Source organism: Caenorhabditis elegans, chromosome IV, assembly GCF_000002985.6.
Source record: "Caenorhabditis elegans chromosome IV".
Classification (NCBI taxonomy): Eukaryota; Metazoa; Nematoda; class Chromadorea; order Rhabditida; family Rhabditidae; genus Caenorhabditis; species Caenorhabditis elegans.
In genome coordinates this window covers 4,182,005-4,196,060 of record NC_003282.8, presented here as the reverse complement: position 1 = coordinate 4,196,060, position 14,056 = coordinate 4,182,005, and the positions used below count along the sequence as shown (strand labels likewise).

General features: G+C 36.9%; 1 protein-coding gene and 3 pseudogenes across 4 annotated transcripts; 2 read left to right on the top strand and 2 right to left on the bottom strand.

The window, feature by feature from the left end:
- Positions 1–166: 166 nt before the first annotated feature.
- Positions 167–7,388, bottom strand: K06B9.2 (annotated as a pseudogene). Its single transcript has 6 exons — positions 7,137–7,388; positions 6,759–7,082; positions 1,563–1,659; positions 707–1,055; positions 403–656; positions 167–345 (listed from the first exon to the last, which is right to left on the bottom strand). Coding segments are annotated over exons 1-6 (1,455 nt in total).
- K06B9.4 lies at positions 3,130–6,122 on the top strand (annotated as a pseudogene). The gene is made up of 6 exons: positions 3,130–3,209; positions 3,259–4,120; positions 4,164–4,776; positions 4,825–5,358; positions 5,436–5,717; positions 5,765–6,122. Coding segments are annotated over exons 1-6 (2,729 nt in total).
- A 2,052-nt stretch (positions 7,389–9,440) lies between the features above and the next one.
- K08D10.15 lies at positions 9,441–9,948 on the bottom strand (annotated as a pseudogene). The gene is made up of 2 exons: positions 9,634–9,948; positions 9,441–9,545 (listed from the first exon to the last, which is right to left on the bottom strand). Coding segments are annotated over exons 1-2 (420 nt in total).
- K08D10.11 (uncharacterized protein) lies at positions 9,862–10,511 on the top strand (the record flags this gene model as incomplete). The annotated part of the gene is made up of 4 exons (NM_068107.2): positions 9,862–9,892; positions 10,208–10,289; positions 10,358–10,441; position 10,511. Coding segments are annotated over 4 exons (198 nt in total).
- Positions 10,512–14,056: the final 3,545 nt, after the last annotated feature.

The window sequence follows — 14,056 nt, the reverse complement described above, 5'->3', positions numbered from 1 at the left end:
ATGGATGTCAAGCAATAATATCGGCCTAATAACTACAGTTTTAGGGGAAAATACCGAAGGAAATTTGAAAGCATCACGGGGATTTTAACATAAATAAAACACAGTTGGCTGGGAAATGATAGGGGAATGAGTAAGGCAATCAGTATAAATATGAAACAAAAGAAGACTAGACAACAAAGAATTTGTTAATCGAATGATCGGATTCCAAGGCACTATCAGAAATTTCACGATGACGGAGTTCTTGAAGACTCTCTCCGTTGTAGGAGACGATTGTCTTCAAGTAGATCGGCTTTTCAGTAGCAGTCACTTTCGCTTGAACACGTTCCAGCCACAACTTGTTCACATCTGAAAATCAGTTTTTAAATCAATTTTAATTCTGAATTCACAGAAAAATCTACTCACTGGACAAATCTCTCTGACAAGTGCTCAAACAATCAGTTCCAACAGATTGAGCATTTTTCAATGGAGAAAACTCTTCGTTCCTCGCCACCTCCCAAATGAAAAATCGCTTCGAGAGCTCGAAGACGTCGAAAATAAACTGCTCCAGCTTGATCCCATTTGGATTTTCCGGTTTGACAATGGTCCCTTGCTCATTCACATAGGAAATCTTCTTGTGAGCACGATGATATGGAAGACGAGATGATGGAGAGCAGACTCTGTATTTATTTTAAAATTAAGCTTTTTCTCCAAATTAAAAATTACAAACCTATCCATGAAATTCATCGTGAAAAAGTGATTTGCAATAGATCCTGCACCAAACAAATATTTTCCATCCGGTGTCTTTTGTTCAGCCAACTCGGCTCCAAGCTCCGAATATTCAACGACACGTGGTAGTCCTCTATCAAGAAAAACTGATCCGACGAGTTCTCCTTTTTGCTTCGGAACACACTTGGTTGCAACGTCAGCTTCGTTTGAAATGGCGAATCCGATGAAATGAGGGTCGGCAACTTTGCACAGAATGTTGTCCACACAATACACATGGAAATATTTGATTCCTTTCGCGCGAAGACGTGGCAAATGAGCAGAGATGGCAGAGTAGAGACCTCCGTTGCCGTCTGAAAAAAAATCTGATTTTTCGGTTTTTTGTGAGAAAATCGATAATTTTATATTTTTTTTGAAATCCAGAAAAAAAGTCTAGATTTTATGTTCTAAAAAAAGTTGAGTTTGATGAGAAAACATTATCTTTAAAATATTGAAAATTCGATTTTTTTTTTCGTTGAAAAACGCATTTTTTAAATTTTTGTGTCGATTTACGCAGCTCGTGTACTCCCCGAGAAAAAATAATTATTTTTTTGTACGAAATTTTTAAGTATTCGGATAAAATACTTAATTTTAGATATTTTTTAAATTCAAATCGCCAACTAATATATATTTTTTGTGTGTTTTGGGGGAAAATCCATGCAATTAATACTGCTTTCAATATTGACACCGAAAATACTTTAAATGTCATATAATTTTTCGTTTTGAAGATTAAAAAATCATCAAAAAGTCAGAATTATAGCTGAAAAATTCGTAAAAATAGTTTTCCTCGAGGAGTACACGAATTGCGTAAAAGCTCATACTTGGAGCAGCAACAACAGATCCTTTAGTTCCGAGAAGGAAGTTTCCCTGCTCATCGTATGCAGCAATTTCATCTTGTGAGAAAATAGTAATTTTTTCAGGCCTTCATTCCGAGATGACAAACTTTTTGGGTGGCAAAGGTTCTTTGGGGGCATAGTATCCAAGGAGACAAAGTATCCAGTAGACGAACTGGGGTGTATCTTGGGGGGCATATCTTTGGTGACAACCTTTTTTTCAACTAGATTTTTATATGTATTTTTCAACTAATTTTTGTTCACATTTTTTTGGAATAATTTTTTTAATGCAATTTTCAATCGATTATCGGTTATAATTCCCTCACAATTGAATGTATGAACGATGGTCTTTTGGGAAAAGCTGTAAAACGTCCAACTAACTTGGAATAGCATACGACTCTTCTTATCACCTCATTGGTACTACATCTCACTACATTTACATCTCACTACATTTCAGTTCTCGATGATGATGAAAATATATTTACAACTATTAAAATGTTCTTTGTTTTGAGCTTGACAATGTTAAAGTTGATAACTTTTTGGTTCCTCGACTCTCCAAAAAGATACATCTGTTTTAAGACAGATATTTATAAAAAATTTCATGTTCTTTCGGCGAAAATCATCGACATGATCCAACCGTTCTGTGAAGTTGCTATACTCCTGTAAAAACACATTGATTTTTATGCCCATGACAGTTTTTCTCCTTGTTAATCGAAAATGCACATCTAAAAAATAGAAGATTCCTGCCACCACCAAAAACGTACTGAAAAATTGTCTCTAGTTTGAATAGGGACAATTCCAACAGTAGACCCTGGTGGAAATGCGGAACTTTGAAATCTCACCTGTTAAAAACATTTTTTAAACTCACTCATCTGCAGAATACTTCGGGATACGAAAAGGAATATAGAATAGTAGTGGAATATTAGTATAAAGGGATAACTGATCGAAAAATTTAGAAATTTAGAATTTTTTCTTCAAATGCTCCGAGGCGACAAACTTTTGGGTGACAAAGGTTCACCGGGGGCAAGGTAAAAATGGGCGAAAACGGAGCTTTTATCGAAATTTCCAAAATGAAAACGGTTTCTTTTTCTTTTAAATGTTTTTAGAAATAATTTTACACAAAAAGTGAACAAAAAAATATACAAATTCGGTGGAAAACAAGGGAAATGATGCGAAAAAGACAATGCGCCACAACATAAGTTGCGCGAATCGGTGCAAACACCATACTTGACGACAACTGTGCAGGCGCCACGATTGACGACATCCACCTATTTCTTTTTCATTTTGATTTTACACAATTTTCTCCGTTTTTTCTCAATTTTCATTTAGATTTTGCATAATAATTTTTATAAAATTTAAATATTTAATTTTCCGATCAATTTTAACACCTCATCTCCATTTTTCGTTCAAAATTCGAGTTTTTTCATCTTTTTTTTTAGGATTTAGCTATATGTTTGAAATTTAAAGGAGTTCGTCTCATTTTTCCAGTTTTTTATTACTTTGTATTTGTTCTTGTGATTTTCTTTTTAAAAAATTAATTTTCAGGTATATTCGCATGTTTTCGTGGCAGGAGTTCACCGAACGGGATGTGTCCTTGTTTACTGAAAATGTGATTCGATCCTTGATCAACACAAAGTATACAATTTCTCGTCTTTAATAAATTTAACGTCTTTTTTTTTTGCAGGTACAACGTAATCTGTCACATTGAAGACTACACACCGCCACAATTCGATAGTTTTCTGCAATTATCTGCGTGTTACAACATCGGAGAAAAAACTGAAGATGAGGTTATCAATTCTGACGGTATCCGATGGTCGAAAAAGAAAGATTCGCTGGGATCTGAAATGAAACCGCGGAAAAACACCATCAGCGTTGATGGAAGGACTTTTAGAAGAATCAACTGTAGTTCGCCACCTCCTGCCACCAATCTTTTCAAAAAGTACATGGCTATTGAAGAAGCAACAAAGCTCTGCTGGATTTTATTCTTGGGGTCCAGTCACGATGTTATCGACTACACTTCTTTGAAAGTTGCAAGAAAAAAATTGTCGAAGGAAGAGGCATTGATGATCAGGAAGATGTTGGAGGGTCGCACAGTGTTGATGGTATATCAAATGCTCGGTGGAAAGTACTCGAAGCGTCAAATCAAAGACCAGCAACGTAACGTTTTGACAACTGTGAAACTTAATAGAGGACCGAGACCTGTCACAAATCCCGCCGATCTATGCGATCTCTCTCGAATGTTTTCTCATGCATATCACTCATCGCATCGCAACTCAATCAGGTTTATTTATTTCAATAAATCGATGCTTGGACTATTCCTGAAATCGTGCCCAACTTACACGGAAATTACGACATATAGAAATCGTATGGATGGAATTGAAAACTGGAGAACTGCGGATCTAAACAAACACTTGGCGGATTGTAAGGTGTATACCTGCGGAGGTATTGACACTCGAGTGGCGTCTATCATCGAACTCGATACAACTTTCGGTCTTTCCAACGGATACATCTCTGTCACTACTGGATTTATTCCAGTGTTCCGGTCAGTGATTATTTTTATTTTCCATATTCACCAATTGAAGTTTTCAGAACGCGTCAACATACAAAGTCATCTCCATCGAAACTGCGCCATGTAGTTTTGGGATTTATGTTCCATTCGTCCAAACACAAGAGTCATTTCGAAGATTTTTCTGGCCGTCTGAACGAGATTCTTCAGGAACTTGACCCGAAAAAAATCAAAAAAATTCAGCTATGATCACTGATGGAGAAGCAGCTTTTTCCGCTATGAAAAAAGGCATCCATTTTAGTGACACCATTTTCCTTCGATGTGATATTCATCGACGAAACAATCTTGAAGAAAACGCCGGCACGAAAGTAACACAAGATGAAATTCGGGAGATTTTTGGAAATAAAAATGGCAATAATGATATTAAAAGAGGGGTATTCGGGGCGTTGAATATCAACGACATGAAACGAAGATTGGAATGTGCTCACTTGGGAATTAAACTGAAAAATTGGATTCGTGAGCGAATAGAGAGCTTGTTTGAATCAAACTCTTTGAAAGCAAAGCTGCTAAGTGGAATGCTTGTCCATAGAGTGACTACCAACAGGATCGAGTGTGTGAATGGTACCATCAAGCTGTCAATTACAAAACCAGAGTGCGGATACACAGCTGTCCTGAAATTGATTCAGTTTATTGATGGTAATTATTATATTTCAGCTTTTCAACTTTATGAACGTTTCCTTTCAGACGAATTGAGATCAATGGTTAATGCTGTAATCACAGGTGAAGATGAGACTGTGATTTTTGAAGACTTCAACCCTTCTCTAAATACAGCGTCGTTGAAAGATCAAATGAAAGCACTCAATGTATTGGGGATCGACGCAGTGACATCACTTCTGAAAACTCCACCGAATATTCAGTCTTGTTTCAAAGATATCGACTTCACGTCCCTTCTAAATCTTCGAGTAGTGCCATCAGACTCGGAATTTCTTGTCCAAACAGCCGGTACAAAGGACTATGTCACAGTTTCTCATGAGGAAAACTTTCTCAAATGCTGGACTTGTAAAAAAGTTCCAGACGTTTGCTCCCACGTCGTTGCTGCTCTATTATCGTTGGATGAATCCACCAGGGATTTATTTTTAAAAATTCTTCTGGATAATTTAACAACCTTCACAGTTCTGAAAACGGAGAGATTGAGGGAGACCAGAGGACAAGCCAGAAGATTCAAGAAAAAAAATTCACAAAATTTTCCAAAGACAATTATGATCGTCTGCCAAATGGGTTAGTTTCCGTTTCTCGTTTTTATATACCACAAATTTATACTAAAATTGGATTTATGGTTCTATTTTTATTTTTAGATATGCAAACGACACTGCGCTTACGGTCAACAACTCTTCAAATTCTGCCAACAACTGTGGTGATTCCGAATCAGACATTTCTGAATATACGGATAGTCGAAGATTGAGGACGTCTGAAAATTCTGACGATGAAAACGAGGAGCCCCAATCAGATTACTCAAACATCGACAACGTGGAAAATGAAAATTCAGCGCTGGTCACATCCAAAGATGATGAGTTATTCGAATCCAGCATGACTTCTTTTGACACTTCCACACATTCACGCAGTTCAGGAAGAAAAAGGTTAAACAAATTATTTATATCCTCCTTATCTTATTAAAAATTTTCAGAACGCAAACTCGTCCATACTCTCCGACACCAGATTCAGTATCGAAGCCTTTGATTCCATCGGAGAAATCACTACATTTTTTTGGATCAATTCGCGTAAAGTTCCTTGTTTTAAGAAATCCGAATAACTGCGATGTGGAATTTGAAGCTGGATATGACAGAAGTTACATCACAATTAAACCGGATTTTGGAATACTGAAAGCCGGAAGTAGTGTCAAAGTAACGATCACAAAGAGTTTTGGAAATGAAAGTGAATCAGATTCGATTCAGTTTTCTTCAAATAATCCGAATTCTTCCTGTGGTAAGAGAGCCAAAGTAGAATTCGTATACGTTGATCTAAAGTTTGATAGAGTTCAATAAACTCAAATTTTTATAAAAACCTAGTAGCTTTTCTTACTTGTTACATTTTTAATTTCATTGTTGTTTTTATTGCTTAGTTTTTGTTGTTTGTAGAGTTTCTACATTGTTTTTTATCACGTTATACTCAATTGTTGTTTTTATTGCTAGTTTTTGTTGTTTGTAGAGTTTCTACATTGTTTTTTATCACGTTATACTCAATTGTTTTAAATTCAATAATTCATTCCATGTCTCACAACGCCATCCATGATTCACGTGTTTCTATTCCCCGGTTTTCACTTTTCTACCGGGTTCTATTGTTCAACCAGTTCTCAGCATTTTCCCAATAAATAAGTTTTTGGTGAACTTTGCACCTGTCGTTAATTGAGTGCTATAGCTATAGCTGAACTATAGCTATACGTATACGCTGAAAATCCATTAAAAATTGCATTAAAAAATTTATTCCAGAGAAATACGAACAAAAATTAGTTGAAAAATACATATAAAAAACTAGTTGAAAAAAAGGTTGTCACCAAAGATATGCCCCCCAAGATACACCCCAGTTTGTCTACTGGATACTTTGTCTCCTTGGATACTATGCCCCCAAAGAACCTTTGCCACCCAAAAAGTTTGTCATCTCGGAATGAAGGCCATTTTTTCATCGAAATCGAATCCATGATGAGCCGCCAGTTTCTTCACATGCTCACGAGTAGCCTCCTCTGTTCCAGGTGACGTCATAACTGCCCAGTGAATTTTTCCCGGATTCTGATGCTCCCGTTCTCCAGCGAGAGCCTGAAGAAGTGCAATTTTGGCAGCTTGAATTCCCAAAAGAGAATCTCCAAATGAAGCATTAATTCCCAATGGAATCGTTCCTTTCGGTTAACTTGAACCAAGACGTGTAGCTTGTCCACCGGCGAGCACAATTGCACATACTTCTCCACGTCCAATAGCATCCATTCCCTTGTTCCAGAGATCATCGAGGATCTGAAAATAATGTAATTTTAATGATTGTTTTACCTAAATATTAAAAGTCTCTACCACTTGATGCAATTCAGCTTGTACAAAATGCTGAGAATCAAGAACCGGCTTAAGGTCTTCCGCAGTTGATGGAGCCCGTTGATCCGTTGAATCAATGAACCATTAATGAGCTTCCGAAAGGTTTAGAGTTGAAATTTGGTGGAAAAGCTTCGATTTTTCGGCATCCGAGAGCTCATTGTAAAAGTTGAGAAGTGGCTCAGAGCCCGGAAACTTTGAGATAATCTCGTCTTTTGGTGGAGCAGTGATAGTCATCGTACTGAAAATAATAATCAAAATTAAATAAACGATTCTCCTTTGGAAAACAATTCAAAAAGTGATAATACACGGCGCAAAGATAAGAAAATAATTATTCATAACGCTGGGTGTGGCAGCTTCTCTCTAATTACAGAAATGTTCATTTGGAAAATAGATAGACACAAAAAACTGCACTTATTTAACACGTTTCCTACTTTAAAACTCTAAAAACAAGGAGATGGAAAACAAGAAACAAAACACAAAATATTGATTGTTTGCTTAACGTTTTTAGAATGCAATAATAACAGAGAATCTCTTGTTTCGCCGAAGAAAATGCGGAGAAATCCAATCTAAATGGAAAAAAAAGTTTTTATTAAGAAAATTTCACTAAAAATGAAAAAAAAATCTGCAAACTCTTCAAGAAAATGATGAAAAGATCACAAAACAAATAAAAAACATCAGAAAATGGCGCCGCTGCCGCCATAACAACTTAAAAGTACGCGAACACAGTGACGGAAAAATGCCCAGAGTTCAATTCTCCCAAAAAAATTTTTTTTTAAGTGATCACTAGTGATCTTGACCCACGGCGGCAGCGGTCGTATTCTGATTTCCCTGCATTCTCTGCGTCTCTCACCGCGCTATATAAGGCGGTGAGAGAGCTCATTCGTGTTTTTCTGTCTCGTTTTTGTTTATTTGTTTATTTGTTTATTCTCGCGCGTTTTTTCTTTAAAAAAGGTATTTAAAAAGATCACTGAAAAAACGTGCGAGGCTTGCGAAATGAGCGTGCGGTGGTTGCGAATTGGCACCGCCCACTGAAACCTTTTTTTTGTAAATCCTAAAAAATCTGCAATTTTGTCAGCAGCCAAGAAGCTTTTGCATTTTCCCTATAATTTTGTCGTTTATTTCACATTTTTGATTAGTTTTTGAACATTTTTAGTCGCTAATATGGTTGAAAAATGAACTTAAGTCTACAGAAAAGCGCGAAAAACTCCGAAATTAGGGTTTTTGTAATTATTTTGGCATAAAATTCGCCATAATTCAATCTTTCAGCGTTCTCTTTCATTTTCTACGTATACGTGCTTAAAACTGTTGAAAATTACTCCTTCTTTCCAGGGAAACACTTTTTGACTACTGGATTTTTGACTACATTGCTTTTTGACTACGAGTGTCTTTTTCGCTACTGACCGAAAAAATAGCTACATTCGCACTTTTGTCTTTTTGACTACTGAATGTCTTTTTCGCTACTGACTGAAAAAATAGCTACTTCAAGAGGACTACATTCGCACTTTTGACTTTTTGACTACCACATAAAAACCAAGACGCGCTCCGACCGACTGGCGTTTTCCAAAACTCAAAGATAGTTTGTAGAAGTTGTTCATTGAATCATTCAACAAAGTTGCAATAAAAATTGCAGTATCGCAATTTGTGAAAACAATTATTTTTTATTCAGAACTTTCCATAAGATTCTAAAATAAATTCTTGAAATTTCTCGAACATTCCCGAAGATTCTCGATTTTCACCCAGTCGTAACATTACATTACTATAGCCTATATTCCTATGCTGCCATTTCTTATGCTGGCGTCTTCCTATGCTGTCAATTTTTTTGTACATTCGTATGCTGTCGTTTCTTCTTATGCTGGCGTATTGGAGTACATTCGTTCGCGGATTTCCTACAGTCTCTCTTCATCTCCTTAGAAGACAAAAACAGGGCGTTTAGCAAACCACAGTAACGCCACAGTGATCCTACAGTACATACAGTACCAATACCGTACCACTAAATGCTATAACTACAGTATGCCTACAGGCTACCCTTTCAAAAAGTCCTCCAAATAAGCTTAGCAAAAGGGTCACGTGGCGATAAATCACTTTTTTCTCAATGATGGATTTTTCGCTACATGTCTTTTTCGCTACTCTTCCCTGCGAGACCCGTCCATCGTGTAGTCCTCTTGAAGGAAATCATTATGTTTCTTCTGCAATTTTTCCAAAGCGCTCCGCATTTTCGCAAATTCCGCTGTCATTTTTTTAAATTATTCTAATTTTTTCGGTCAGTAGCGAAAAAGACACTCGTAGTCAAAAAGCAATGTAGTCAAAAATCCAGTAGTCAAAAAGTGTTTGCCGAACTGTAGCTACTGAAGAAACAAGCGATTTTTCCGTCGATTTGGGTAGCTGGATTCTCTGAAAAAATTGTTCTGAAACTGATCAAATTGTCATAATTGAAACGTAATTACTTATATTTAATGCTTTAAATTTTCAGATAGAATACCTTGGGAGGAGGCGAGACCATTGTGGGCGACGTTGTAGCAAGAGTGATTGTCGAAGGATCGATGGGCTTCTTCCTGTGCTTCTGGTTCATATGGTTCTTCAAGCCTTTCTCTGTTGGAATAACTAGTTCGCATACGGGACACTTCCATGCTCCACTGCCTTTTGTCGTCAAGGATTTACCTTCTTTTCTCTGAATTCGGAATTGATCAACTTCAGCCTCACTCGCATTATGCACTTCCCGAAGGTGTCGATACACATTGGTAGTCTTCTTAGATTCGTAAGTTGGACATTTTGGGCATTTTGTCATGAATGACATGATGATAAAAAGTTTCAAAATTACAAAAAGTTGCCTTTTATAGTGAGTTTCAGTGCTCATTTTCACATGACCTACTTTTTCAGGACTTTTCTCTAATTATCTCAATTTCCAATTGTCTCTAGTACAACCCCCTATAACGTTCCCACGCTTCGAAATGTTAAAAAAAAATTCTACGAAAATCGGGATTTTTCAATAGTAAAACTCATGTAGAAATCCCAAAATTCAGTCTTTCCTAGGTTTATAAATGGAAAAATTTCAGATCGTCCACCACGTCCGCCATCTTTATCAGCTTCTTCGTCTCCAGCTCCTGGATCTGCCAGAAAACCCTATTTTTTCTCTATGTCAGTTTAATTGATGTATAATTCCGAAAAGTCAGCCTTCCCTAGGTTTTGAAATTGAAACATTTCAGATATTCCATCACCACCAATACCTTCATCAACTTCTTCATCTCGAACTCCTGGATTTCCTACAAAAATCGGATTTTTTTCTCTTGGTCAGTCAGATTTATGTAAAAGTCCGAAAATTCAGTCTCCCCTAGGTTTTTAAATTGGAAAATTTTCAGATAGTCCACCTCCACCGCCTTCTTCATCCACTTCTTCGTCTCGAACTCCTGGATTTTGCAGAAAAGGGCGACCCACCTCCACTGCACAAAATGCGTCCGCTCTCTTAATAACTTTGTTAATATGTATTTTTTTAAAGTTTAATTATAATAAAGTGAATAATATTAATAATAAATTTTCCAATTTATAAACGTATTATATTGTCTTCTCAATGCACTGATGATGTGTAGAGTTCTGCTGAGTTTCGATTCCTGAAAAAAACAAGCTACGAATGTTTCCAAGTCGACTTGAATATTGTCTTTTTTCCCAGCTTTTTCCGAGGAGTGGCCCTCATGATATTTTGTAGTCTTATCTGTGATTTTTGGAATGTGAAAAAAAAAATTTTTTTTTCAAGAATTTAATTTTAATTTTTTTTTCAGCATTTTTGGTTAAAAATTTTCTTCCAAAATTTACAAATTCAGTGCGAAACGATCAATTTTCCATACAAAAATATTGGAGGCATGAAAAAACTAAATTTGAATGCGCGCGAAAAAAGTGTTCAATGGAGCGCGTTTACTCGTCGAGCATTTCGGGACACGGTATCACAAAAACTAGATCTCTCGTAAAATTTGAGAAAGATCTCGCAGGTACGCAGCGAAATGGTCCGCAATGTGTCATCGCGGTGTTTGCGTACTTGCGTACCGTAGTCCGCAAAACATTGCAGCGGCAAATAGATTTTTGAAGCAAATTTTAGCAGAAAAAAGGCAGAATTAATAGTTTCAAGGTGAAAAAAAAATAAAAAATAGATTTTATTATTCAATTTAGTAGCTAACAATTGAGAATTGAATTATTGAAACACAGAAAAATTAATTTTGAACAGTAAAACAAAGAAATAATCGAAACGGAAGATTGAAAATTGAAAAATACATACAAATCGATTCAAAAAACGAATTTAATATGTGGAATCAGCCTCCTTCTTCGCTTTACGGATGCAAGTTGAAATTTTTCTAGGTAAAACTTTCGAAAATAAGGAAACCCGGTGAAATTTCTTAATTGCCTCGACTCCTGGTGAACTTTTTGAGATAAATCCATCGAAATTTTGCTGAGTAGCTCATTGACAAGGTTTCAATCTGAAATTTCATAAAATCAATTATTTTCGAATAATTTTAATCCCAACAAACCGAAGGAAATCCTGAATTTTAGCTTTTCGATAGAATCCTAAGGTGTCACATCGACAATTTTCCAAGTTGAAAGAAACCATGTGGAGCATCTCCGCTTATGAAATCCTCGACAAAATATTGATGAGAAATCCATCAAATTTGCACCGAGTATCTGCTTGTCAATGTTTTTACCTGAAATTTAATGAAATTAATAATTTTTTAATAATTTTAAGCACAACTAACCATAGAAAATCCCGAATTTTATGATATTGAGGAAATCCCGAAATTTTAATTGCGAAAAGGTTCAGAATTGTGTGAGGGAGAGCGCTGGGTGGTTTATTGGGAAGACGAGGCGTCCTGCAAAGAAAATGTTACGATTTGTTTTTTTGAAAGGTTCCACTTACTTCCTCCATATCAGAAATTAGATTGCTACATGACAGCTCCTTAGCAATGTACAGGTATCTTTTCCCTGTGTTTCTAACCGAGTGGAAGCGTCTTTCGAGGCGATTGAAAACGGCATGAAGCGATTCGATTCCTTGCTCCGAAAGCCTTCCCAGCTCCTTTCCGTTTTTGCGACTTCTACTACGTGAGCAACCAGGACATGCAATTTTTGAGTGATTGATTCTTCTGGGTGGGCAGCTTGTAGGAATTCAACGAATTCCTTCATCGACTCATCCAATTCGCTGATGTCATCGTCAGAGAGCAATCGATTGGCCGACAATGACATGATTTTGGACAGCCTGCTCATCGCGTTCTTGACATTCAGAAGCATCGGAGTCATGTGGTTTTTCAGATTTTTGAATGCAGCTGTGACACCTTTCTCAGACAAAATCAGCTTCGTGTGATTTCCAGTGTACATTTGAAACCACGCTCGGCGTGTTGCACCAACTTCTTCCAGATCATTCTCAAATTGTTTAAGATATCCACCAGCAAGTCCATCCAGCGTCTCGTCCAATAACACTTTTTCTTCTTTCAGAGCAGTAAACTGTGCTTTCATCTCTCTTTTTCTCTTAAGTGGTGAAGCTTCGAATTTTTTGTTCGCGTCTTGAATCTTCAAATCGGCAACTCTTTTTGTCTCTTCTTTATTTCTTCGAATTTCAAATGATGTTTTATTGTCTAAACTCACAACGGCCATCCAAATCGGCTCAAAGATGTATTTCGTGAACAGTCCGACAATCAAGTGTAGCATTGCAGGCAAGTAGTGTTCCAACTTGACATTTTGAAGAATTGGTCCACTTCCGCATCTGACACCAAAGCTACCGTATTTAGAATTGAGCTTGTAAGAATTCATTGTTCTCAAGAAATATATCTTTTGCAAGTTCAGATCTTTAAGCTTTTGCATCAGTCCTCCTCTTGGATTGGTTTCGAAACAAAACGGGCAAAAATAGGTGGCACATTGTTTTTTATGTGACAGTAAATCACATGTAAACTTAAAATCACCGACTACTTTTTGGACAACGCCACGTGTCACCACCCTTCCATCTTCCATATAGGTGATGCTGGTGAAGTTGTTGATCTTCACGATAAGATCAGACAGGTAGGCCATGATAAGTTCCCGCGAATCAGAGTCATCAAAAACAGCGAGAAGGACGATTCGGTGCGGCGAGTTCGCATGATCACAATTTCCGATCAGAAGACAAAGTTTCGTCGTTCCTCCTCCCGAATCTCCACCAATTCCGATAACAATTTTGCCATCGGTATAGGAATCATGGCGTAATTGTTTTGATACAGAAAAACGCTCCAGCTTCGGAATGACACTTTTCTCGACATCGATAATTTTGACAACGGTCACCTTTTCTCCTTTTGATATATATGTTGTGGCCTTATAATTGTCGATAGTTGACATTCTCGTTTTCAGTTGCATCGTCAAATTAATAGTTGGCATGATTTCAAGATCGGTGAACATCTTATAGTATTGCTTCACCCGCCGCAATTGATTGTTAGAGAATCTACATTTTTCTTGAAAAATAATCGTTTGCCAATGCGTCAATTGGACTTGGAAGGACTGCGAATCATTTTGTTGGAGATATTTCTGGAAATCAATCATGAAATTACGAATATCCTCTTCTCGACTGATTCGTTGAAGCAAATCCAGTGCCAAATCTATCCTAGATTTTCCAGAGCTCTTATTTTCGAGCTTGCTCCATTCGATGGTATACTTGGGAAGCGTGACAACGTTTCGGCTTTGTGAACGATTCCTTCTTCGCAACTCTGATATCCATATTATTCTGTACTTTTTCGCCCTTGGCGTAATTTGAGCGATTTGTTTTCTTAATATCAGATTTTCGTTGGTTTTCCGTTTTGATGTTTTTCTTATTGAAATTATCTCTTTCCTTTGCATGAAAAATTCATCAGAAAAAACGGCAAACTCGTCGTCTCTCTCCATCAACCGATTTAGAAGTGTCTCTT